Below are 23,192 nucleotides of genomic sequence, written 5' to 3'. Positions count from 1 at the left end.
AAAGGTGGAAATTAAAAAGAAAGTGAGCAAGCAACTGGGAAGAAAAATTTTAATGTTTAAAGGGTTGTCTGTTTCTTTTCTTAACCTTCCTTTAAAAATATAAGTGAGTTTGGTGCTCAAATTAGTCTTATAGTCCTGGAGATGAAAGCACAAATAGGAGCAGTGCAAATTCCCACAAAGTTCCTCAGTCCTGACCTAGAGGAACAACCTGTAAGAAAGATAGTGAAGAAAGATAGTGTAGTTTTGTCTCCATTTTCATTATTTCGTAAACCTCTCTACTGAGATTGCCAAAAAGGGGGCAGAGGGTGGCGCTAATCAATACCAATTGTGGTAATTTTTTTTAATGATGAGAGCTGTCCAAGAGAAACTGAACTAACACAGCCAGCTACTTTAGCAATACGTGCCAGAGAACTTCATAAATACATTAAAATATAAACATGTTCGTTTCACACAAGCCACTGAACAGTGTCAGATCATAGTGACTTCTGGTTTCTACCAAGCTGAGCTGGATTCAAACCAGTAACCTACTAGTGAATAGTTTCATATCCCATTAGCAATGTCCTGAGACATCCAGGCCTCCATTTTAGTCAGTTACTTGAATATTTTAATATTTGTTATACACATTTTTTTCTTTGTTCACAAGAGTAATAAAATAGCCTGAAGCCATACTACCTTGTGCTGTGAGTTGAGAGGACAAAAGCAAAGCAGTGAGGCCTGGGGGAGTTCTAAAGAAACCTACATGCTGCAGGAAAAGGTATTGGTGATAAATAGGTGGCACTCTTCCTTTTGAGTCAGTACTGACCCAATTCACTTACACAGCCTGAAAAGACACTAGTGGAGGTGTCGTCTTTGAGATGAGAAGTAAAGTCCAGGTCCTGATCATGAGTGGCCATTAAATCCCCAATTCAGGAAAGCCTCTCTAATCAGGAAAAATAAAATCAATCGGATTAAAGCAAGTGCTTTGGTGCTTTTCTGAAAGAGGGTGTATAAGAGTAAGGGTGTTAACCCTGGTGTCCTGGACAAATTTGAAGTTTGATAATTGTATTCTGCCTCTCTATGCACTTCAGCTGGAAAAGATAATCTTCATTTTCATTTTCTGTCCCAAAATGTTGCTGTGGGCAGTTAAACAGTTACATGCCAGCGATGGCTGAATTTCAGAGGTGGATGAACTCTTCTCCCTGCATAGGTTGTGCATCAGTTTGCTAAATTTGTAAAGTGCTTTAGGATTTTTGAGGCTGAAAAAGTGAGCATAGAAGTAAGATGATTATCAGAAAGAGAACTTTTTGTTTCCAAAGAGGAATGATCCTCCTTCACCCAGAATAAAGACACAAAATGAAATGGGACAAATGGAAATGCTTGCTGAAATCCAATTTGGCACCATTTCATATAACATTTAAGCAGAGATTTTAGGCTCAATCTTACTTTTATTAAATAGGTTGTTCACATCTTATATTTTACTTTGGACTTGGACCTGTTCCTGCTGAAGTCAACTGCAAAAATCCTATTGACTTTAGTCAGAGCTGGATCAATCCTTTACTTTGAAATATCACATTTAAAATCCAAAGAAAGTGTTACACTCAGATTTTGTGGTTAATATTCATCAGGTTAATATGCTAAAAAGAGCTTAGCAGGGAATATTATTAATGAGCAAAATAAGGTTGCTGCTTCTGGGCTGAGGTCACTTACAAAGAATGTACAAATGAAAATAAGGTTGTCTTTTATTTACTTAACTATCTTTTTACATTGAATTCCTTTGGCAACATGTCTTTAAACATTTAAAACCCTGTTTACAAGAAGGCTCTGAAAGTAGCTTCAAACCATTATATCCCTAATTGAATTCCCCAGGAGTCCAGTAAACTCAGAGGAATAAAGAAAGAAATCATAACATTTGCTAAATCATCTCAAAACATATTTCACTGCAAAGGTTATGTGACCTGTTACAAGTCTGAATGATAATTGGGATTGAACTACTGAAACCTTTATTATTCAGATTGAAATCAAACAGAAAGTTGCCTGTAAGAAGTATGCTAATTAAATTATACCTGCCTTTTGCTTTTATTGCTAATTAAGGGTAAGAATTTTTGCATAAAAGACAAGTATGTGTACATGCTGCAGATAAGACATGCAATAAAAGAAGTATTAAGATTCAGGGTTTGCCAAATGCAAATTGGTAGGCAAGTGGGTCAATAAATTCAGAGCAGTTGATTTTGTGGGCTACAGAAGTGAAATTAATATGGGGCTCAGTAACCAATCTTCCAATTATCCCCTTTAAACTCGGAAGATATTTTCAGCTAGACTTTCAAAACTTCAAATTATTTTCAAGCAGCCAGTCCTTTTGTGTAACATCATCTGTATCAGACAGATCACAAGAGAAGTCTCAGTAAATATCTGAACATGTTAAATAGCTTCATATCCCTGTCAACTTACCTGGCTTGTAAGTTATTCCTGGGGGGAAGAGGAATCCCTGCTGGGCTGCAGCAGCCGCTGCCAACGTCCTCTGGTCGTGTGGAAAAATTGGGATCATGAGCGGAGGCATGTGACCCTGAACCTGCTAAACAAAAGAGAGCCTCTGATCAGAAAGAGCACAAATTTATCTTGACAGGTATTTCTCCAGCACTGATAGTGTACTTGTGTTCACACAGCCCCACAGAACCTTAATGTAATCCTCACCAATTTCACATTATCACATCAAAGCCCGCCCCCAACATTGTTTTCCCGGAGTGTCAAAAGTGTAACAGTCTCTGTGCACTGCACTTTATCCTGCTTCTTGCTGATTTTTTTTATTATTCCTTGTGTTTACATTTCATTGCACAAAAAGAAACCAACATTTTAATATACTATAGATTCATATTCAGAAAATAAAAAAGTGGCCTACATTTGTATTAGTCTTTCAAATTTTTATTTCTCTTTGGGAGCTTAGAAAGCACAGTGATAAACCCTTTAAAGGCAGCCTAATATCTAAAGAGCAGTTTTAATCTTCATATTTTAACATATTTAAGGTAGGTAATTTTATTTCAGAGATCTTACGCTATTGTATTGCTAGTATATATGCCAACAGTTCAGGTATGTTATTTCAAAATCTCACCACAGTATGTTAGTCATCTAGACAACACCCCATCTCTAAAGATTTAAAGCTACAACATCTTGGCTCCCAATTAAACTAATATCCTTCACCATACACACCTCGCTGTAACATATAAATTGCTTGTCTGTCTAAGCAGTTTTACAGCTTTATGCACTATCATGGAGCTCAGTAATTATGGAGTTGTATTCAGAGAGCATTTCAGAATAAATTCTACTATATCAAATTGCATTTGACCTTAATAAATGTATCAAAGAGCGCAAACATGCAAAAGCAGAAAATTCTTCACCTTATATCAGCATTTGTATTCGACATATAGAAAGTGAGAGATGTGACATTAACATGTCTGTTAAATTCACATTTTAATTTCCTGGTTTCTTTATTTATGCTATACATATATCAGAGACACTGGATGGGATCACATGGAATTTTTGTTTATCCCCCAAGCCCCAACAGTCCTGAAGGCTTTGATTACAGCATTTTTCTGATTAGTAACAAAGTAAACACATAACGGTTTAAATATCAAAACTAGGAAGTGTAGAAAGGCATTATTTTTCCAGTCAGAAAGAATTTTTGCCCTCTTATCCTGCCATAAATGGGTGGCATTAAATACTATTAAAAAGTTAAACTAAACTTCAAGTGATTTCTTTTCGTTTTAATTCCTAAAAACTTTTTTTTTGGTCAAATCCCATATGTTGACCTATGACATTGTTTAAACAGTGCCAAATTTTCTTGTCATATTCCTTTCCTTTCACAACCACTGATGCAGTGCAGAAATGCTACTGTGTGTCTATGAGGGTTAATTTACCAAAAACTCTTCTCTGGGGAAAGCCCTAAGATGTAGGTTAATAAAGGTCACTCAAAAAATAAACACTTTACAGTATTTTTCTGAATCCATTTCTCAGGAAAATCAACTTATAATAAAAAGGTCTTTGTGCAATTACTGCCATGGCACTGGGGCGTGAAAGAAACCAGCTTTGAGCAGCTATTTCTTTCATTTTAGCTGAGGTAAGCCTGGTTGTGAATGTTAGCTATGAGCTTAACTTGGTTAAATGGGAGTTGATCCCCAGGTGCCCAGTACCAGCCTTTAACTTCTGATTTAACAGTGCTAATTTTGTGTAGGATGCTAGTGCATACTGGCTCAGAATGTATGCAACAAGTGAAAACAATATCAGTGTCTGACGGGGAATACAACTACAGCATCTGGAAAGCATTTAACACAATGTGTTCTACAATCACTTACAGTACTTTCCAAGTAGATACTAATCAAAATGATCCAGGCTCTGTGATAGCTCCCTCCCAGTCACCAGTAGCAGAAAGTCTCCCCAGGGTTTTGCAACAATGTAAGGTGCCCACAAACTCCTCTCCATCAGAGGGCTTCACGGTGCCAGCACAGGGCCAAAAGACGAGAGCACTGACCAGGGTGGGGATCGGGGTTAGAGCATGCATTGATTCAGCACATCCACTAGGCAGCCTCTGTCGCTGGGGTCCTACGGAGCCGGGGGGGTGGGGGAGGGGAAAGGGGTGGCTGGCTAGATTTAAGCTTCTCTCCCCTAATGGAGAGCAAATGCACATTCTCACTTATCAAGGACAGCAGAAGTCTGGAAGTCATGTCCAATGGGTTTTATTTGCAGATCTGTCAATGACTTGCTAAATTACCTTAGATAAGCTACTTAGGCCAACATTTTCTAAAGTGACCAATAACTTTTGGGTTCTTCAATCTTTGGGTGCACTATTTAGAACACCCTGTTATCTTAAGTTGAGCACCCAAAAACTGGGGCACCCAAAATTAGTCTTTCACTGAGCCTCACCATGCCTTACTATCACTTTTTACCACAAAACCTACTTCACAGCAGGCAAGAGAAGTTCAAGTAATAAAGAGCCCAATACTGCTCCCCCCCTCATTGATTTCAATGGGAATTTTCTTTCTGAGATGGATTGGGTTCCAAATATTTTTAAATATTTTTGAGATGCCCCAAATGCAAAGGACTAGATAACTATAAATTATTATCATAGAATCATAGAATATCAGGGTTGGAAGGGACCTCAGGAGGTCATCTAGTCCAACCCCCTGCTCAAAGCAGGACCAATCCCCAATTAAATCATCCCAGCCAGGGCTTTGTCAAGCCTGACCTTAAAAACTTCTAAGGAAGGAGATTCTACCACCTCCCTAGGTAGCGCATTCCAGTGTTTCACCACCCTCTTAGTGAAAAAGTTTTTCCTAATATCCAACCTAAATCTCCCCCACTGCAACTTGAGACCATTACTCCTTGTCCTGTCCTCTTCTACCACTGAGAATAGTCTAGAACCATCCTCTCTGGAACCCCTAGGTCCTTTTCCGCAGAAAAACCTTATCATTGTATGCTCTGGCTATCCTTTATAATCATTACTTAAAATATTCCTTGAATACTGGCCTGATCATCAGCCAGTGTCAATCAGCATAGCTCCATTAACTTTAATGGTTTACATCAAGATTGTTAGTCTCATGTGGACTGAAAAGTGTTTACTGAATGGCAAAAATATCCCATATTTTACTTAGGACACATATCAAACACTATTTCTGAGAAAACTCCATGGTCTTCCCTTTGTACCATAACATTTACAAACTGTGCTCTTGCCTGTTTTCTAGACATCCTGAGACTTCTTAACTCTCTTGTACCTAAATCTAATGGTGCTGGTTATGCAAACATTCAGGGATGGTTTCACCAAGAATTATTTTACAAATAGTTGTCATTATGCTTAGCAGACATCAGCTGTAAAGCACAGATGAATATTAACGATATAGTGGATACACTGTGATGACTGATCAATTAGTTGTTATAGCACTAAAAAGTAAGCCAAAAAAAATACACGATATACTCCTAGTGCCTTTCAAGTTTGTTTGTTTGTTTTTGGGTGGGGAGAGAGGGTGGGATAGTGTACGTCATAAAATTAGCTACATTCCTAGAAATTTTAATTGTGAGACTGTTCTTCAGGTATTTTTAAAAACCAAGACAGCAGCAGATGCATGAAAAACAAACTCTGGCTCTTCCCATTCGTAAAAATTGCATATTGTTGTATTGACACTTTCCTCTTTTGTCTCTTCTGTGCTAAGTTGTTGATGATGCCATTTTTTGCCATCTGCCCTAGAGCTTCATTAAAGATACATGAATGGACTAACTGGCCTGATATCTTGTGAGGAACAGGTGCTATTGTTTGTCCCCAAAGGCTTGTACTAAAGATCTGGCTCAAAATACTTGAGAAAGAGCATCTGCAGCAGTCAGTCAGAGAGTAACTTGGCAGGGATCTTGCTATGTGCTAATATGCAAACAGAGTAACACTCAGGGGGACTAATTTTCTCTTTCATGAAGATTATTTAACTTTTTTGTGATGGGCAATAAATGTTTGTATCTGAACAATTCTGTTTAATGTCTTTCGCTGAGCTGTATAAGTGAATCGGATGGGTCCTGAAAGCAATTCTTTTCAATATTTTGATCAAGAGAAATAAAACATGGATACACTTCAGTTTTCAAAGTAACCTTAAATAAAGATAATTTCTAAGGAACAATAACACAAGCAATCTGTCTATACTGACTTGTTTCTCTATGACAATTTTAAGTCTGTATTTGTCTGTAATAAATGGAGTACATTTTACTAAATATCTGAAGCCACCAAGTTATAGAAATATTAGCCAGTACCATACCATGATTTTAATGTATCACACAACTCTTATAATTCTTGGGAATAGCTAATAATATTAACATGATAAAGAGGACCATGCTTTGTATTGTTCCATGGAGTGATAGGAATACCAGTCACAGAAGAAGCTGGCTACTACAGTCCTCTCAGCTACAGAGTCATTGATGCTTAGTGTTGTGCACAGAAGGAGAAAGCCAAGGATTACAAAAGGGACATGGCATGAAAGAATAATTGCTTGAGTAAAAATTCTCTGCCCTTCTTGAATAAGGAACCGAGCATGTTTCATGAGAGCTGAGAAGCAATTTGTGCTCTAAGCTAAAAAAAAAAAAAAACATGTTTGAACACATACAAATCAAGTTTATTTCTACTCAGTTTGTTAGTCAAGAACTGGATTGGAAACTGTATTCTGGAAAACTTTTGCTAACTGCTAGAAGATGAGATGCTTATTTGGATGCTTATTATAGCCGTTATGCCTCCTCCATCAGCAGAAAGGAAAGGTGCTATTTTGTACAATAAAAGCACCTCATCAAGTAATATTAGATTCACAAAATAAAGGGTATTCAGAGACGAGCATGGCCGCCTCCTTTTACAAACATCTTAATTTACCCTATGGTGCCTACATTTTGCAGTTTGTATAGTATATAAGATCACAGACTTTGGTAAGGCCTCTCAAACTATAAAATGGAATACAATGACTAAGCATAACCGTGTATGTTAACCTTAAGACGGGGGCTTTCAAACTTCATTACACCGTGACCCCCTTCTGACAACAAAAATTACTACACAGCCCCAGGAAGGGGGACTGAAGCCTGAGCCCATCCGAGCCCCACTACCCTGGGTGGCGGGGGAGGGGGGCAAAGCACAAGCCTCACCGCTCTGGGAGGGGGCATGGGAGACAAAGCTGAAACCCAAGGGCTTCAGCCCCAGGCAGGGGGCCTGTACCCTGAGCCCCGCCGCCTAAGGCTGAAGCCCTTGAGCTTCAATTTAGGCCCTGGGCGGGGGTCTCAGGGTTCAGCTCCAGGCCCAAGCAAGTCTAAACCAGCCCTGGTGACCCCATTAGAATGGGGTCTTGACCCACAGTTTGAGAACTGCTGCCTTAAAATAACCTATCTTTTACAGAACCTTCTCCAGTTACAAACCCTCTCCATGCGATGTACATTTCTTTGGGCCTCATGCTCCCCTCTACATCCATGCTTGAAACAGAGCCTCCACCTGTAGAACCTCCACCTGCAGAAAGGGGTAGAATCATCTTCATGGCTTCCTGTTCCCTTCTCCCCATCTCTGTGGAAGCCTCTGTAAAAGGGAGCTTCATAGTCACCAAATTTGGAGAGGATTGTGGTAGAGGGATTGGGAGTTCCAGATTCTTATTTTCATTCTCCCCAAACCTGCTGGAGAAACCCGCAAAAATGAATTCTGTGATCTTTACTACTATGTACTATCTTCACCATGGAGCCTTCCCCTTTGGGAGTAGCAGGTGGACACAGAACATAGCTTCCAGAAGCCAGGGGGAGGTGGTGGGGATACTCATGCACACTACTCTTACCTCTGGTTGACTGCAGGGATCTTTTGGTTAAGGGAGCACAGACTTCTGCAGTGGAAACAAGCCCCACCCTACCTAGCAGTAGAATTCCTAACAAACTGCTCAAGCTGAAATTTGCCCAGTTTCCCCTCCCCTGCATGGCTTATTTCAGCAAAGGGGAGAATAAAGTTCCATGATTTTTCTCATTTCTCATCATAATCTTCACATTATTTTATCCTTTGATAGTTGTTCAATTTCCTTTGCTTTTCACTTGTACGGGACACTGTAATGGAGTAAACAATGCTCTAATTGTCTACAATAACCAAGCATCATTCTTTTTAACCATTTTTCCTGTCATTATAATCTTTAGGCCAGATCTCTCTCTGGTGCAAATCACCATAAACACCATTGAACACAATGGAGCTGCACCAATTAATGCCGGCTGAGAATCTGACCTTTGAAATGTACTGTAACATAATATTTGCCTTCAGTATAGGATTTGCACTACTCGCTGAACTTGGAATGGAGAATACAGAAAACAATTATGTGACTTTACCTACAGTAAGAGATAAATGTCAAGGATGGTGCCCACTGCATGCAATACTAATAATGAGTTAGAATCCAAAGTTCAATTAATACATATAAGACCATACAATTTGACCAAGAACACAATTTTTAAAGTATCATCCCGATCTTTTACCCAATTAAGGCCATACTGCATGGGGGAGGGGGAGGTATTTGAGCTACTTGAATAACTGAAAATTATTATTATTCCATTAAAATAATAAATACTGCATGTGATTTGTCTGCTAAATGATCTATGAGTAATTTGCGAAAACACACATAAATAGGGAAACCATAACTTTATTTTGCACACATCTAGCTTCCTTAATAGGATGAGTTTTCAAAATGCTTTAGTTTCTTATTCATATACCAGAACAACTCCCCAGGTAATGGCAGCACACCAAGCAAAAATATGCAACTTCAAAATTTTCAAAATATGTATTTACATGATAGAACATAATAACTCCATCCATCAAGTCAATATTATAAGTTTTTAAAGCCCCCTTTAGATTTACTTATATGAGAGGTCTTAATAGCACTAACAGAGCTGTTAGTGTCCATCGTGTTAGTAATACATGTTTTTAAATTCCATGTATACTGTATACATTTACCTAATCTGCATTTTCAAAAGTCTGTATATGACAGAAAAGGGCCATTATATCTGTGTTACAATTTCAATTCTCATTTCTTTTCATAACTGATACTTTTCTTATTTTTTTTAAAATGAAAGAAATTGAAGAGGTGTTGTAAATTCATTCATATATTTCAATGAGATTAATTTGCTGCTTATGCAAATAACGGAACAACAATACTGCCGCCTTGAGCGTGGTATGGCATAAGCAGAGAGGCACTTACCCTATGAACACTCAAGTATGTGGAAGTCAGTGGGACTACTCATGTGCTTAAAATTAACCATGCACATGTTTGCAGGGTGGGGCCAATGTTTTCTCTGTGCAGCTCTGTGAATGCCCCACAATAATAAACTGCAACAAAATCAAACTACCGTCGGATCTTGGTCTCAAGGACTGCCTACTATGTTTAACTACACAAAAGTACTGTGATGAGCAGAAAGGTCTATTAGATATTCATTGGTATCCTCCAGTTACTTTGTGCCACTCTGGTGGATTGTGGTAGAGGGATTGTGCAAAATAGTTGTATTGACCAATTATAATGGGTTTATGGCTACTTCATATCAACAGAGTAGCGCAAAGTAGCCAGAGTACACTGGGAAATCTGACCTCAGAATTTTCATTTGTGACCCCTCCAGAGTCTGGATTAATATCTTCTTTGAATTAATGCTATTCAACATCTAGCCTCCCAAAACGTAAAGTTAAAGTATGATCATAGGACCCAATTCTGCAGACGTTTATATGAGCAGTCCCTACTCACATGAATGTGGCGACATAAGTAAGGACTACTCTTGTGAGGCAGGGACTGTAGAAATAGGCTCAAATAGATGAAAGTGACTTTGTAAATATGATACCCTACTCATCAAATTTGCTAGCTGTGCATCAGATCTACTGGCGTGAATGAAAAATAAATTTCCTTTTCTTTTCACTCCTGTTAGAATCAAAGAACTACAGGAGAGAGAGGTGGATTCTATTCTAGCTCATGTAACATCAGTTGAATTGTTCAGTACATTCTAAATGAAGAAATGTTCCTCTTGTGATGATGCATGATCGACAAAGAACACAGTTTGATCATCAGATCCCAGGTTGATTTTATATGCTTAGCTATTAGAAAAAGATCTTGCAAACTTGTAAAGTAAGAAAATTTAATGTGGAAGCCATTAAGGAAAATAAATATAGTTACTGAATTTTTAGGCCAACCCTGACTGATCTTTGCCAGAGATTAATTATGAACTGAAGGTTTAAATTCTTGTGGGATTCCATGGACATTGTATGAAAAGTCTGCATTACTCAGCCACAATGATACACCGAGGCCGTGTCATTCGTCATTCCAAATCTTTTTTCTTTTGATAGTTAGTTATATGTGCTGAACTTAAATGTCACATATTTGGGGAATCAAATGGGGAGCGACAGAAAAAGTGCTACTGAATGCCAGGAAGTAGGTTTTTTTTTTTAAGTAACATCTCTCACTGCATTTCCATTACCTTCCTGTTGTAGTGCCCAATTTGTGCCCAGCTATGTGGATATAGCGTATGTGGAAATGCGGATGTCATTTGAAGATGACTTTATCAAGTTAAAACTATGATAAATGGCAATTAAATTGTTTAAATTGTCCATATTTTAAGAAACTCTCACTAGGAGGGAAGGAGAACATCTCTGCTATAAAGAAATTAATAAAACATGTTATGCAAAAGTGAATTTATAGTTCATTTGGAATTAGAGATCTACCACCTTTTCAATCCATATAAATGCATAATCTTGTCAATTAAATATTATTGTTAAGGTCTAGTAGTATGTTAAAATCACTTTAAAGTGCAACTAAGGAAAATTCATGTGTGTTTATTACTCCTTAAGGGTCTATTAGTGGGTATTTTATTCAGATTCGGGTTGTAAAATCTGCATAAACTCAGCATATTGTTATCCCCATGTGTGCATTTGTTTGGTTAAAGCATAACAGCAAATCTCAATTTCTGCAACTTCTGGAAAAGTCAAGAGAACTAAAACAGTCTTAATTTTAATCAGATACAAACAGTTATCACCAAAGAAGTGAAGAGTTGACTATTATGCAAATTGTCACAGTTAGTGGTCACCAAGCCATCACAGAAGACTGAGCAAGTCAATTATTTCAGATATTTCCAAAGACTAGTGAAGATGTATGTTTCTCATTTCCTCCTCATCTTATTTTCATAGAAATGTGAAAATATTAGTCAATGAACTTAGATTTTTTTTAACAGAAACACTATAACCTGAGCTGAAATCCAACATAAATTATGACTTTATTAGGTTTTCTTAATGTTTTTAATGGTAATACCAAAATGTACAAATTTTGGACTACAATTCAAATCTCAAGTTGACGAAATAATTTAGTACACAAGTTCTTTTAAACTTTGCAGTTCGTATAAGCATTTCAACTTTATTCTCCTAGATCCTCTCTCTGATACAGGGTTCATTCTCTAACAATGACCATCTACCGGATATTAAAATAAATTCCATCACTAGGAAAGTTTAGAATGTGCAGCATGAGAAAATATCTAACACCACTGACCCTCCTATATAACAGATTCCCCTTCACTACATATCAGCCAACTGCTCCAGAAAACATGACAGAGAAAGCCAATGGATTTTTTTCCAATGTATATGACAAACCCCAGGTAATAATAAGAGTTATATTACAGAAGAATAGATACTTAAGTTTAATTTTAAAAGTAACATAAATTGGGGATGAAATTCTGGTTAGTATTAAAAATGTATACAAGCCCAAATGTATTACCCAAGAGACAGGCAAAGCTGCATTCTCAGTCTCTGGAAAATATGCCTGATTTATGTGTATTTTTAAAAAACAGTAAATAAAGGAAAATAACTTGGATAAATCACAGACAAGGTTATGGAATGTTAGGATTGAGACACAATTATCATAGGCAGTTAGGTGAAAGTAACGCAAAACCTCCTGCGTCTGGAGATCAAAATCAACTTTGGATACTGATCACATGCAAAAATTAGTTTTTTGGTGTCTCTTCCTGGTACCCTGCATAACCTATCTGAGCATCTTTGCTCAAAAGATGCCCGAAGACTGAAATAACATGTATGTGTTCAAATTAGGATTGAGGTGGATTGGCACTGCAAGGTGCAAAATAACAATTATAGTTTCGGTGTTAAGAAATCAGAGTTCCTAACTCCCAATCACAAACTCAGATCATGCCTCTTTCATATACAAGCTATGTTTGGTCCAGGTCAGTGCTAATGGATCTTCACTTTCCAGACCACTTAAGATACTTGATAAAAATATTTTATTACTGTTCCCTCTCACACTAAAATGTTATGTAGTATTGTCTGGTTTTGTACTGTTTGGTTTTACAGCTTTGACTAGTTGTAAAATTGCATAATTCCGTTGGAAATCCCTGGAAGCTTGCAGTTTTTCAAAATATATCGAAACTGTAAACATTTACCTTTTGTACTTTTCATTGTCCGTTTCTTTATGAAAATTAATTTAAAGAGAGCGAGAGAGAAGAAAATAATTAGGAAATAAGGTGAAATCTAGGAAATTCACATTTAACACAGGCACTTGGTAGCCCACCATGTTTTGTGTGTTGCAGCCAATGCCAGGGATACATCTCCAACACGAATCCACATCATGGTGCCTTTTCTTGAGAGCAGTATGATGTTGAAGGAGGAGCATAAGCCTTCACTTTGAATTTCCTGGCTTTCACCAGTTTTTGTCACAACTTCAATGTTATTTAAAGATAGCCCTCAGATTGTGAATAGATTTTTGCTACAAGTCCCATGGTCCCATCCCTATTGGTGTGGCATTGTTTTCAAAGTCACAGATATTTTCTTCAGTTCCTCATGACAATCAGCCAGAGTCAATAACCCAAAGCTCTGATTCGATTCACTTTCACTCTGCCTGACTAAACAATTCCTTTACAACTGTATCGTGAGTGTAGTTTCTATGATGAAATACACAGGTAAATCTACATAGAATTATTGGTCAATAACAATGGACCTTTGTCCAGCTGTGACTATCCCCCCCCACACACCTATAGCCAGGCCTTATCTGCTCAGGAAATGCCTGTTTTAACTGACAGGTAGGAGATTAAATCTACAGCTGCCGAAACACAATCTCCGCTCTGTTAGATAGGCTTTCATTGCAAAGCACTACAAACACATAATTTGTTTATGTTGTACCAGCAATCTTTGACAAAGCAGACTGTCTAGCTGAGACAAATGTGGTTAAACCCATTTATTGTATTATTTCTGCTACACAGAACAAGCTCTTAAAATGTAGAAACTAGACAAGGCACAAAGCTCTAGCTGTCTAAAGAAATCAAGAATAGATGACTTCTTGTTACACTAGCCCCCTTTACACAGTAAAGCATGCTCTCTCCTGGAAAACATCCACTGCAATTTCTTTCTCTCTCTTTTTTTATTTTATTTTTTTTAGTGGGTGGTTCAATGACATTTATATTTTCAGGTTTTAAAGCTTCTTCTTTCTCCCATAGCACCAATAGATATAAAATAAACAAGTCAATCAATGGAAGCCTTAAGTTTCAAGAAACCAGAGAATATTTTGCAAGGACTACTTTGCAAAACAAGAATGAATTTTCCAGATGCACTGGGTCTCATCCTGCAGTGTAATTTTTGTTACACTTTTTGCTTAATTTTAAAATAAATTGGTTGCTAATTATTTAAAATAAAAGGTACAGTGAATCAGGGAACAAAGCATTTATAAATTTGATTTTCCAGATTGAACATTACATTTTTCCCAATTAAAAGTCTTCAAAAGAAAACATTTTTTAGCTCTAGTTCCTCGTGGCCATGTATTACTTTTCTCTAAGTCTCTCTGACAAGAACTAAGTCAGCATATACTGACTAATTTGGTAAGGGCCACATCAAGCCTCAGAGGATCCTCAGGAACCCTTACAAACATAAGCAGACATACACACACCCTCCTGAGGGGAGAATTGGTCCTGCATCAATCTCTGCTTTCTATATTTAAGACTATTCTCCAGCTGATGTCCGTGAGTAACTCCAGTTAACTTTATCAGGAGTCTCATGCACAAATCGACTGGAGAGATGCACTCAGTGATTGGCTTGTTAAACAATTTCTTTGTGAAATTCAGACAGAGACATTTCCCAGGTATTTGAACAATAGACATTCAATAAGGAAGGTTTAGTCAATAAGAGGAATGTCACTATAATGGTTAATCTGAACTATGAGGAATCAAAATACAAAATGTGTTCAACATTTAAAAGTTTTATCATTAAAGTTATTTCTTTAGAACACCCCAGACCTCTCTCACAGCATTCTTCTATGTACTCTTTTACAATCTGTTAGTGTTCTTTATATATTTTTTTCATTTATTCTTAATCGATTTGCAACATTCATCTCTGGATTTGAGGGGAAGTGGTTCAGAGCTAGCACAGAAGATGCCACTCAAAACATTCAGTTTGGCATAAAATTAAAAAAGTATGCAATAAACTGGCTAAATCCACAGGGAATCCCTCAAACAGCATGGATAATGAGTGGAATCCATAACAGACATAAACAAACCCAGAAAGATGTCTGGGGCCAACATCATTATGTAAGATATATGCCCAAGATATATGGACATATATTTGAATGTTCAACTTCAAACTCAGGCTCTATTAGATTGATTCGATCTCAGCATGGGGTTGTTAATAAACAAACCTTGCCTTTGGAAAATATTTGGGACTGGAATTATGTATTATGCCCCAACCATTTAAAACATGTGGTACTGAGATGCACTTTTACTTTAATACTTTGTTAAGGCAAGACTGTAAAGAAAATTAGAAATCCACTTTCCTAGGAAACAGATCCAATTTTCAGGTTAAGCGTCACAACTTTTAAAGCAGTTATTATCCAAAACTATATTTCATTCTATGCACTGGGGCATTTGACAAGATTTCACATTAAAAATTAGAGACCAGTTTGAGTCTTCAGGCTTTGGCTCACACTTCCCATGTTACCCATATTCTCTTAAAGGATGCAACAATAACATTAACAAGTCTTTTTGGTAATTATTAATTTCACTGTAGAATAGCTTCTTTGCTATGCTTGGCTAGTTTAAAAAAAAGCATTATGCTCACCTCAGGGTACAGCATTAGCCTGCATATTTGCTCTTTTCCTTTTTTCCAGGTTTTGTTTAAAAATTCTTCTTAAACCTGGATATTAATCACTGCTTGAGAGTGAAAGAATTTGCAGGAGTAGCTGAAGTGCCACTTTTTTTTCAAAGTAGGAACTAGCTAGTACTGGCTTTTTTCTCTAACATTGAAACAGGGAAAAATGAAAGAGATTTAAAAAAAGGAAAGGAGAAAAAATTAATTAAGAGAACAAGAATGAGGGCTGGCCTGGAGGAACAATCACAGACCAACATGTCATCAGCTCACAAATCGAAGATCTAGTCTTGGGCTAAACTAGCAGGGGATGAGAACAGCCAACATGCTCAGCCCTGAATAAGAGGAAGCCTCGTGAGTGGGCACATCATGCTAAACCAGGAGTTGCAATGATAGAATCCAGAGGGAGCCAGATCCAGAAGAATGTGTTACCTGATTAATTGTTTTTAAGGATAGCAATAAAGAAAGAAATTGGAGGGCAGAATCTTAAGAGATATGCCCTGCAATTCATGCATGCACAAGACAAGGAGAAGACAAACAGCACCTCTCTTGGCTGGTTCAATTCTAAAGAAATCACACTCACCTTAACATGCTGCTGTAAATTACTGTGCTCGGTGCAGGAGACTCAGTTCTACAGTGACGGTGAAGTTCTTTCTACTCTTTTAAGTATGAAACACCCTTTTTCTTTTGTTGTGTCTGAATTTCCCAAACACTAGGGACTCTAGATTTTTTTTTGAGAAGTCAAGTAGAGAATGAAAAGGGTAAGATGTTTAAAAGGGCAGGTAAATTACAGGGAATGGCCTTACCCTGCTTCTCAATATTTCTTATCTTTTAATTCATTTTAATCATTCTATGCCAAAGCTGTTGAATCCTGATGAGAGACAACTCATGGTACTCTCCCAGTGCTCTTGGATCCATCCTCCAGCACTCTTTCCTTGTTGCGTTCCCATGAAGTCACTGTTTGAGTTTCTAGGACACACAAAGCCTCACTAGCACTTAACCTTATTTTGGAGAGACCAAAGAAGGTAGTTTGGGCTGGATTCATTTCATGATTTCTCTGCTGAAAGGAGAAATAAGAATGCCAGCTGTAACAGCAGTGCTTTCTGTTATATGGAACTGGACCAGAGCAACAACTCATTTATCAATCACTCAGCTCCTCATCTATCTCTGATCTTTCTTTCTCCTTCTCTCTTCCCAGCCCCTTTTTGTCTTCTTCCGTTCTATCCCCTCCTTCTTTCTCCCCTGTAAAACTTCTGGCATTTTCTCTCACTGTTTCCCTTGCATATTGCACTTTCTGAGTATGCAAACCTACTCATTCCGCATCTGGGGCTGCTGACATAATATTTGACAAGAAAGGGTACAAGTTACCCCAAATCCTCTCCAAAAGAGTTTTTATGCTCCCCCTTGCCTCCCCAAAAAGCACTATATTTCCTAATGCTGCCATCATGTGCAATAAGAGAAGACCATTATATGTGCACATGGCTGGCTTGCTTTTTGGGTGACTAATGGTGGCAGTCATAAGAAAGGCTCAAGCATACTAGCAAGTGTGGTCAGCTGGAACGTGGGAGGACATTAGGAGGTCCACAAGAATTGAGCCCACAAGATACACCCACACAGGAGAAGCAAAAATTAAATCAGCCCCATGCTGTTACTATGCTCCTCTCCATGAACACAAGGGCCTCCGTGGTATGTGGTGTGCTCCCTCAGACTCCTCTCTTTAGCTGGCTGAATATTTGCATCCATTTTCCTTTTCCAGGTAGATGATAGCATGTTGTGTAGGATGCACTATAGTTTCGATGAACTTTTTCTGATATATTTTTAGGGCTTCCCCACATTTCGTTGTGACAACCAGTACCACACAATTGGGACCACAGCAAATATTTGTGCCAGTGTGGCATCCCTGGGATTCTAGGTATATATGGAATGAACTGATGACAAACATACTGCAAGACTTATTTATGATATTATGTTATGAATAGCAACTGCGATAATGCATATCTTAACTGTATTTTGGGAGGGGGGGAGAGAAGGCACCACTTGGTGTTCAGCATTAGGATGGGTCCATTGTGTTCATTTCAGACTTGTTTAAAAAACAGGTGAGATATCTGTATGGATATGATCCCTATTTGTTTTGAATGTTGCATGTTTTGGTTGACTATATGCTGCACTTCTGACAGCATTTCTAACAGAATTCTGTGACGGGGTCAACAAGCATGTGGACAAGGGGGATCCAACCGATCTGTATTTACATTTTCAGAAGCTTTGACAAGGTCCCTCACCAAAGGCTATTAAGCAAAGTAAGCAGTCATGGGATAAGAGGGAAGGCTCTCTTGCAGACTGGCAACTGGTTAAAAGATAGGAAACAAAGGGCAGGAGTAAATGGTCAGTTTTCAGAATGGAGAGAGGTAAATAGTGGTGTCCCCCAGGATCTGTACGGGGCCCAGTCTTATTCAACATATTCATAAATGATCTGGAAAATGGGGTAAACAGTGAGGTGGCAAAATTTGCAGATGATACAAAACTACCCAAGATAGTTAAGTCCCAGGCAGACTGCAAAGAGCTACAAAAGGATCTCTCAAAAGTGCATGACTGGGCAACAAAATGGCAGATGAAATTCAATGTTGATAAATGCAAAGTCATGCACATTGGAAAACATAATCCAAACGATACATATAAAATGATGGGATCTAAATTAGCTGTTCTCACTCAAGAAAGAGATCTTGGAGTCATTGTGGATAGTTCTCTGAAAACATCCACTCAATGTGCAGCAGCAGTCAAAAAAGCGAACAGAAAGTTGGGAAGCATTAAGAATGGGATAGCTAATAAGACAGAAAATATTATATTGCCTCTACATAAATCCATGGTACACCCACATCTTGAATACTGTGTGCAGATGTGGTCACCCCATCTCAGAAAGGATGTATTGGAATTGGAAAAGTTTCAGAAAAGGGCAACAAAAATGATTAGGGGTATGGAACGGCTGCCGTATGAGGAGAGATTAATAAGACTGGGACTTTTCAGCTTGGAAAAGAGATGACTATGGGGGGGAGGGGAATATGATAGAGGTCTATAAAATCATGACTGGTGTGAAGAAAGTAAATAAGGAAGTGTTATTTACTCCTTCTCATAACACAAGAACTTTTTATAGTGAACATCCACCTTCACTGAAACTATATCCATTGGTTGCTGTTAACTCTGTACCCTGTTCTCTAATCAAATCTATGTGAATTTGGAGTTTACACTTGTCAGTGTTGGAGTGATGATTGGAATATCTTCTCTTCTTCCATGCTTCATTCACACTGCACAGGAAACAAGCAAACCACCCTAGTTATTTCACACAACTTTGTCAGAAAATCTATCTGAGGTAAAAAGCTGTCAGATCACCATTCACTGATTATGCCTTTTCAACAGAGTTAGTATGATAATTTATTGCGTATTCTTTTTTCTCAAATCTTCTGAAATAAAAAATAAAGCATTTGAAAACAATATTAATGTCGAGATTCAGTAGCATATAATGTAGATAGAAATTACTTGATGCCTCTGCCTTTCTTCACAAAAGCCAAAGCACACCTTTCAAACAAGATTAAACATACCTTTAAGACAGTATACTTTTATTTTATTTAAATAACATTGTTTTTAGGAACAGATTTACAGTAAACAAACTTTTGCTAAGGACCTGATTCTCATCTCACTTAGATCAATATAAATGAGGAGTAATTCATCTGAAGCCTATAAAGCTGCAATGAGATCAGAATCAGGCCATAAGAGTATTTTTAAAGTGTTAAGTATATTAATACTTCATCAGATGCAAGAATACCAGTGTAAAGACAGCAATGCAACAAGTTAAACATTTAAAATAAATTTGATAGTATGTTCTATGCCAATCAAAGTCTTAGTCAGACCACCCATAGGGGAAAAAATAAAACTCTCTGCATTGTTTGCAATAATATGGGAGGAAATTTAGTGTATATTCTCTTCTTCCTGTATTTTCCAGCTAGATTAAGCTGTTGTCTTCACAATTGCCTCCCAGCTGCTGTGACTTGTGAAAACAACAGACCCTGCTCTGTTGTCTGCAGAAAGCCTGGATTGTTATGAGTAACTTTATTGCAGGCACATGAGTGTGTTAAGACTTTAAAACACGCTCAAATGTCATGTGCACACCCACTGACGGGCAAGAATAATTATGAAAAAACAAGAATTCTATGTCTATGAAACAGTGTCAGACAAAATGGGCCATTCATTGTGTTCCTTTGGGAATGCTTGGACTCTCTAGCCAGAAAACAAAAAAGGCACTTTTTTCCTCCCGTAGGCTGAATGCTTAGCTTTGCCATCTGAGCCCTAAGTAAACACGGGCCCCCTCTCTAACTACTGGCTGGCCCGCACACAGTAAAAAGTATTAATGCCCCCCTTTTTTCCAGCAGTCCCCTCTGTGTAGGCTGCGGCCAATGTAAAGTCAATGCAAAGACAAAACAGTTTGCCTAACATTAGTAAAAGAAAACATAACTCTTGTACAGTCTGAAAATCCCTCCAACACAGAAGTTTTATTTTAAGACCTATCCCCTCTGTCCTTCTGCATGTTACCGTAGCTACTGTTAATTCTTTTAGCAGGCAATAACTGCTGACTGCTGCTAAATTACAGAGGAACAGAATTGTGTGCAGCTGTTGTAAAGTTATCTACTTTATAAGGTTGGCTATTTCTTTACTGTCCCAGGTTCAAAATTTCATTTGTCTCCTTATCAGAATCTGTTTGCATCATAAAAGGGCTATTTGAAATGAAACGCCAGCTCAGCTCAACAATCAGTTCACTCTGATACCAAATTTTCACCACAGGTTTAATGAGGAGACAATCCCTTCTGGCCGGATTTTAACAAGTGCATCGAATCTCATAAGGATAGTGATAAATTACAACAAACTAAAAACCTTTTCAGATCATTTAAATGCATAATTAATGTATTAGATATTCTTTTGATCAAAGTGATTATTTATCCTTGCAACAAAGCCCGTTGCCAATTGTGCCCACATATCTATTCAGGGGACACCATCACAGGGCCTAATAACATCAGCCACACTATCAGAGGCTCGTTCACCTGCACATCCACCAATGTGATCTATGCCATCATGTGCCAGCAATGCCCCTCTGCCATGTACATTGGTCAAACTGGACAGTCTCTACGTAAAAGAATAAATGGACACAAATCAGATGTCAAGAATTATAACATTCATAAACCAGTCGGAGAACACTTCAATCTCTCTGGTCATGCAATCACAGACATGAAGGTCGCTATCTTAAAACAAAAAAACTTCAAATCCAGACTCCAGCGAGAAACTGCTGAATTGGAATTCATTTGCAAATTGGATACTATTAATTTAGGCTTAAATAGAGACTGGGAGTGGCTAAGTCATTATGCAAGGTAGCCTGTTTCCTCTTGTTTTTTCCTACCCCCCCCCCCCAGATGCTCTGGTTTAACTTGGATTTAAACCTGGAGAATGGTCAGTTTAGATGAGCTATTACCAGCAGGAGAGTGAGTTTGTGTGTGTATGGGGGCGGGGGGGATGTGAGAAAACCTTGATCTATGCAGGAAATAGCCCGACTTGATTATGTTAAGAGTTGTCACTTTGGATGGGCTAGCACCAGCAGGAGAGTGAATTTGTGTGGGGGGGTGGAGGGTGAGAAAACCTGGATTTGTGCTGGAAATGGCCCACCTGTTGATCACTTTAGATAAGCTATTACCAGCAGGACAGTGGGGTGGGAGGAGGTATTGTTTCATGATTTCTGTGTGTATATAAAGTCTGCTGCAGTTTCCACGGTAAACATCTGATGAAGTGAGCTGTAGCTCACGAAAGCTCATGCTCAAATAAATTGGTTAGTCTCTAAGGTGCCACAAGTACTCCTTTTCTTTTTATTTAAACTAAGTATCCGTATTTATCTCTACATCATCTTTTGGTCTAGTACCAATTGGGTGCATTTGACTAAGTGAGGTGACTTTCAATTCACAATAAAATCTGGGTAAATTACTGTCAATATGTTCTGATGTTCACATTGAAGTTAATGGCACAACTCCCATTGACTTCAATGAACAGAATACTCACGTTATCTTGTTAGATGTAAATAGGGCAGATTCATCGCTTGTTTTAAGAATGAATTTTCAGGCCATTGTGTGTGTGTGTGTGGGGGGGGTTCTCTATAGGGGTTTTTGTGAGTTTCTGTTTGTTTGTTTGTTTAAGGTAACTAATGTCCTTTCTCTCACCATGCCCATCACAAGCTAGGGAAATTGAAAAGCAGAAAGGCAAGGCTGTTTGAAAGTCCAAGCATTGAGCATATGAACTTTATAGCCACCCATGAAAGGGGCTGCCATAGTCCCCACTAAACCCTCTGATTCTGCATACAATTTAATTTTACCCATTGGGTTATGTGGATTTTGAAAATGAAATGCTGTTTTAGCACTAGCCACTAGATTGTAAACAGATACTGGCAGACACTGTCTTCTTATTTGTACACACACACAGCAATAACACAAGGGGCCCCTGATTCTGAATAGTGACTCTACCACGATGCACATAATAATGGGGGGAAATCATGAATAACCTGGGTTCAAACTCACCCCTGGTGTAATTCAGTTGAATTCCAATGGGCTACATCAAAGAGAGATGTACCCAGCTATGTACCTCCCCTTTCCTACAATCTAAAGGAGACCAGTTTCAGAAAGTTCCTTGACACTGCTAGTTTGAGCATCCCGAGCTATCCTCAGACCTAGGTTCTTCAAAGCGGAAACATGATGTACTACCCACTGAACCATCAGGCTAGTCGTGAATTTGTTTTAACAATCCAACAACATCACCATTTCTCATTCATCCACTTAGCTTAATTTTCCAACCATCACTTTCATTGCTGAGGTTGTCTCTATTAAGCCATTTTTTGTGCATCATTAACTTTTAACCAGGCATCGATAGCTTTATTGTTTGAATTGCGTATGACTTTATTTAATGTCAGCAATTCTTCTGGCTCCTGACAAGAAGTCACATTTTATAACTAATTAAATTGATCCCTGGGAAGCAAAAGCCACTAAACGGAATTATTCGAAACTGAGTGTCAATATATTAAATCAAAGGGCTAATGAGTTGGGTCACTGCTTCTTTTATCTGAAGGCTATAGCAGAATAGGATTCATATCATCCTCTATTTTCTGCTTTAACAATCAATTTTATTTAAACCAAAGGCAGCTAATTAATAAATTTAGATCTAGCTGTAAATAATACATTTTAGCCTGTTTTAAAACTGGAATAAATTTTAAGGTCATTTTAAGGGGGAAAATATACCGTGTTGATATAAGCTGCATGTCTGAGTTGCCATGGTGCATGAGTGCTCCTATTAGGTCATAGGAAGCATCCACAGTGATCTAAAAGGTGTTTTGTACGTAAATGATTTTGAGAACTTTTTATCTTTCAACTATTTCCATTATGGGTGGAAATCAAGAACAACATTTGCCTCTCAGAACTGACAATACCGCCTAACTAAAGTGATTAAGCAATGACTAAATTTGTCATGTCAGCTTTTCCTATAGCTCTTGCAGCTGCTGAGTAATATTTTG

The 23,192-nt window shown here is 38.0% G+C and overlaps 1 protein-coding gene across 32 annotated transcripts in view; it reads right to left on the bottom strand.

Moving 5' to 3' along the window:
- Positions 1-23,192, bottom strand: part of SOX6 (SRY-box transcription factor 6) — a 445,713-nt gene that overhangs the window by 108,680 nt on the left and 313,841 nt on the right. For 25 of the 32 annotated variants that reach the window (XM_073347430.1, XM_073347425.1, XM_073347409.1 and 22 more), the window contains one exon: positions 2,428-2,551. In XM_073347430.1, the coding sequence (XP_073203531.1) occupies positions 2,428-2,551 (124 nt within the window). The remainder of the gene's footprint in view (positions 1-2,427; positions 2,552-23,192) is intronic. The other 7 variants (XM_073347431.1, XM_073347415.1, XM_073347440.1 and 4 more) reach the window with 1 other exon arrangement.

This window comes from Lepidochelys kempii, chromosome 6 (assembly GCF_965140265.1).
Source record: "Lepidochelys kempii isolate rLepKem1 chromosome 6, rLepKem1.hap2, whole genome shotgun sequence".
In the NCBI taxonomy this organism is placed as follows: Eukaryota; Metazoa; Chordata; order Testudines; family Cheloniidae; genus Lepidochelys; species Lepidochelys kempii.
Note: the sequence above shows the minus strand (reverse complement) of the source record. Positions and strands in the feature narration are given on the sequence as shown.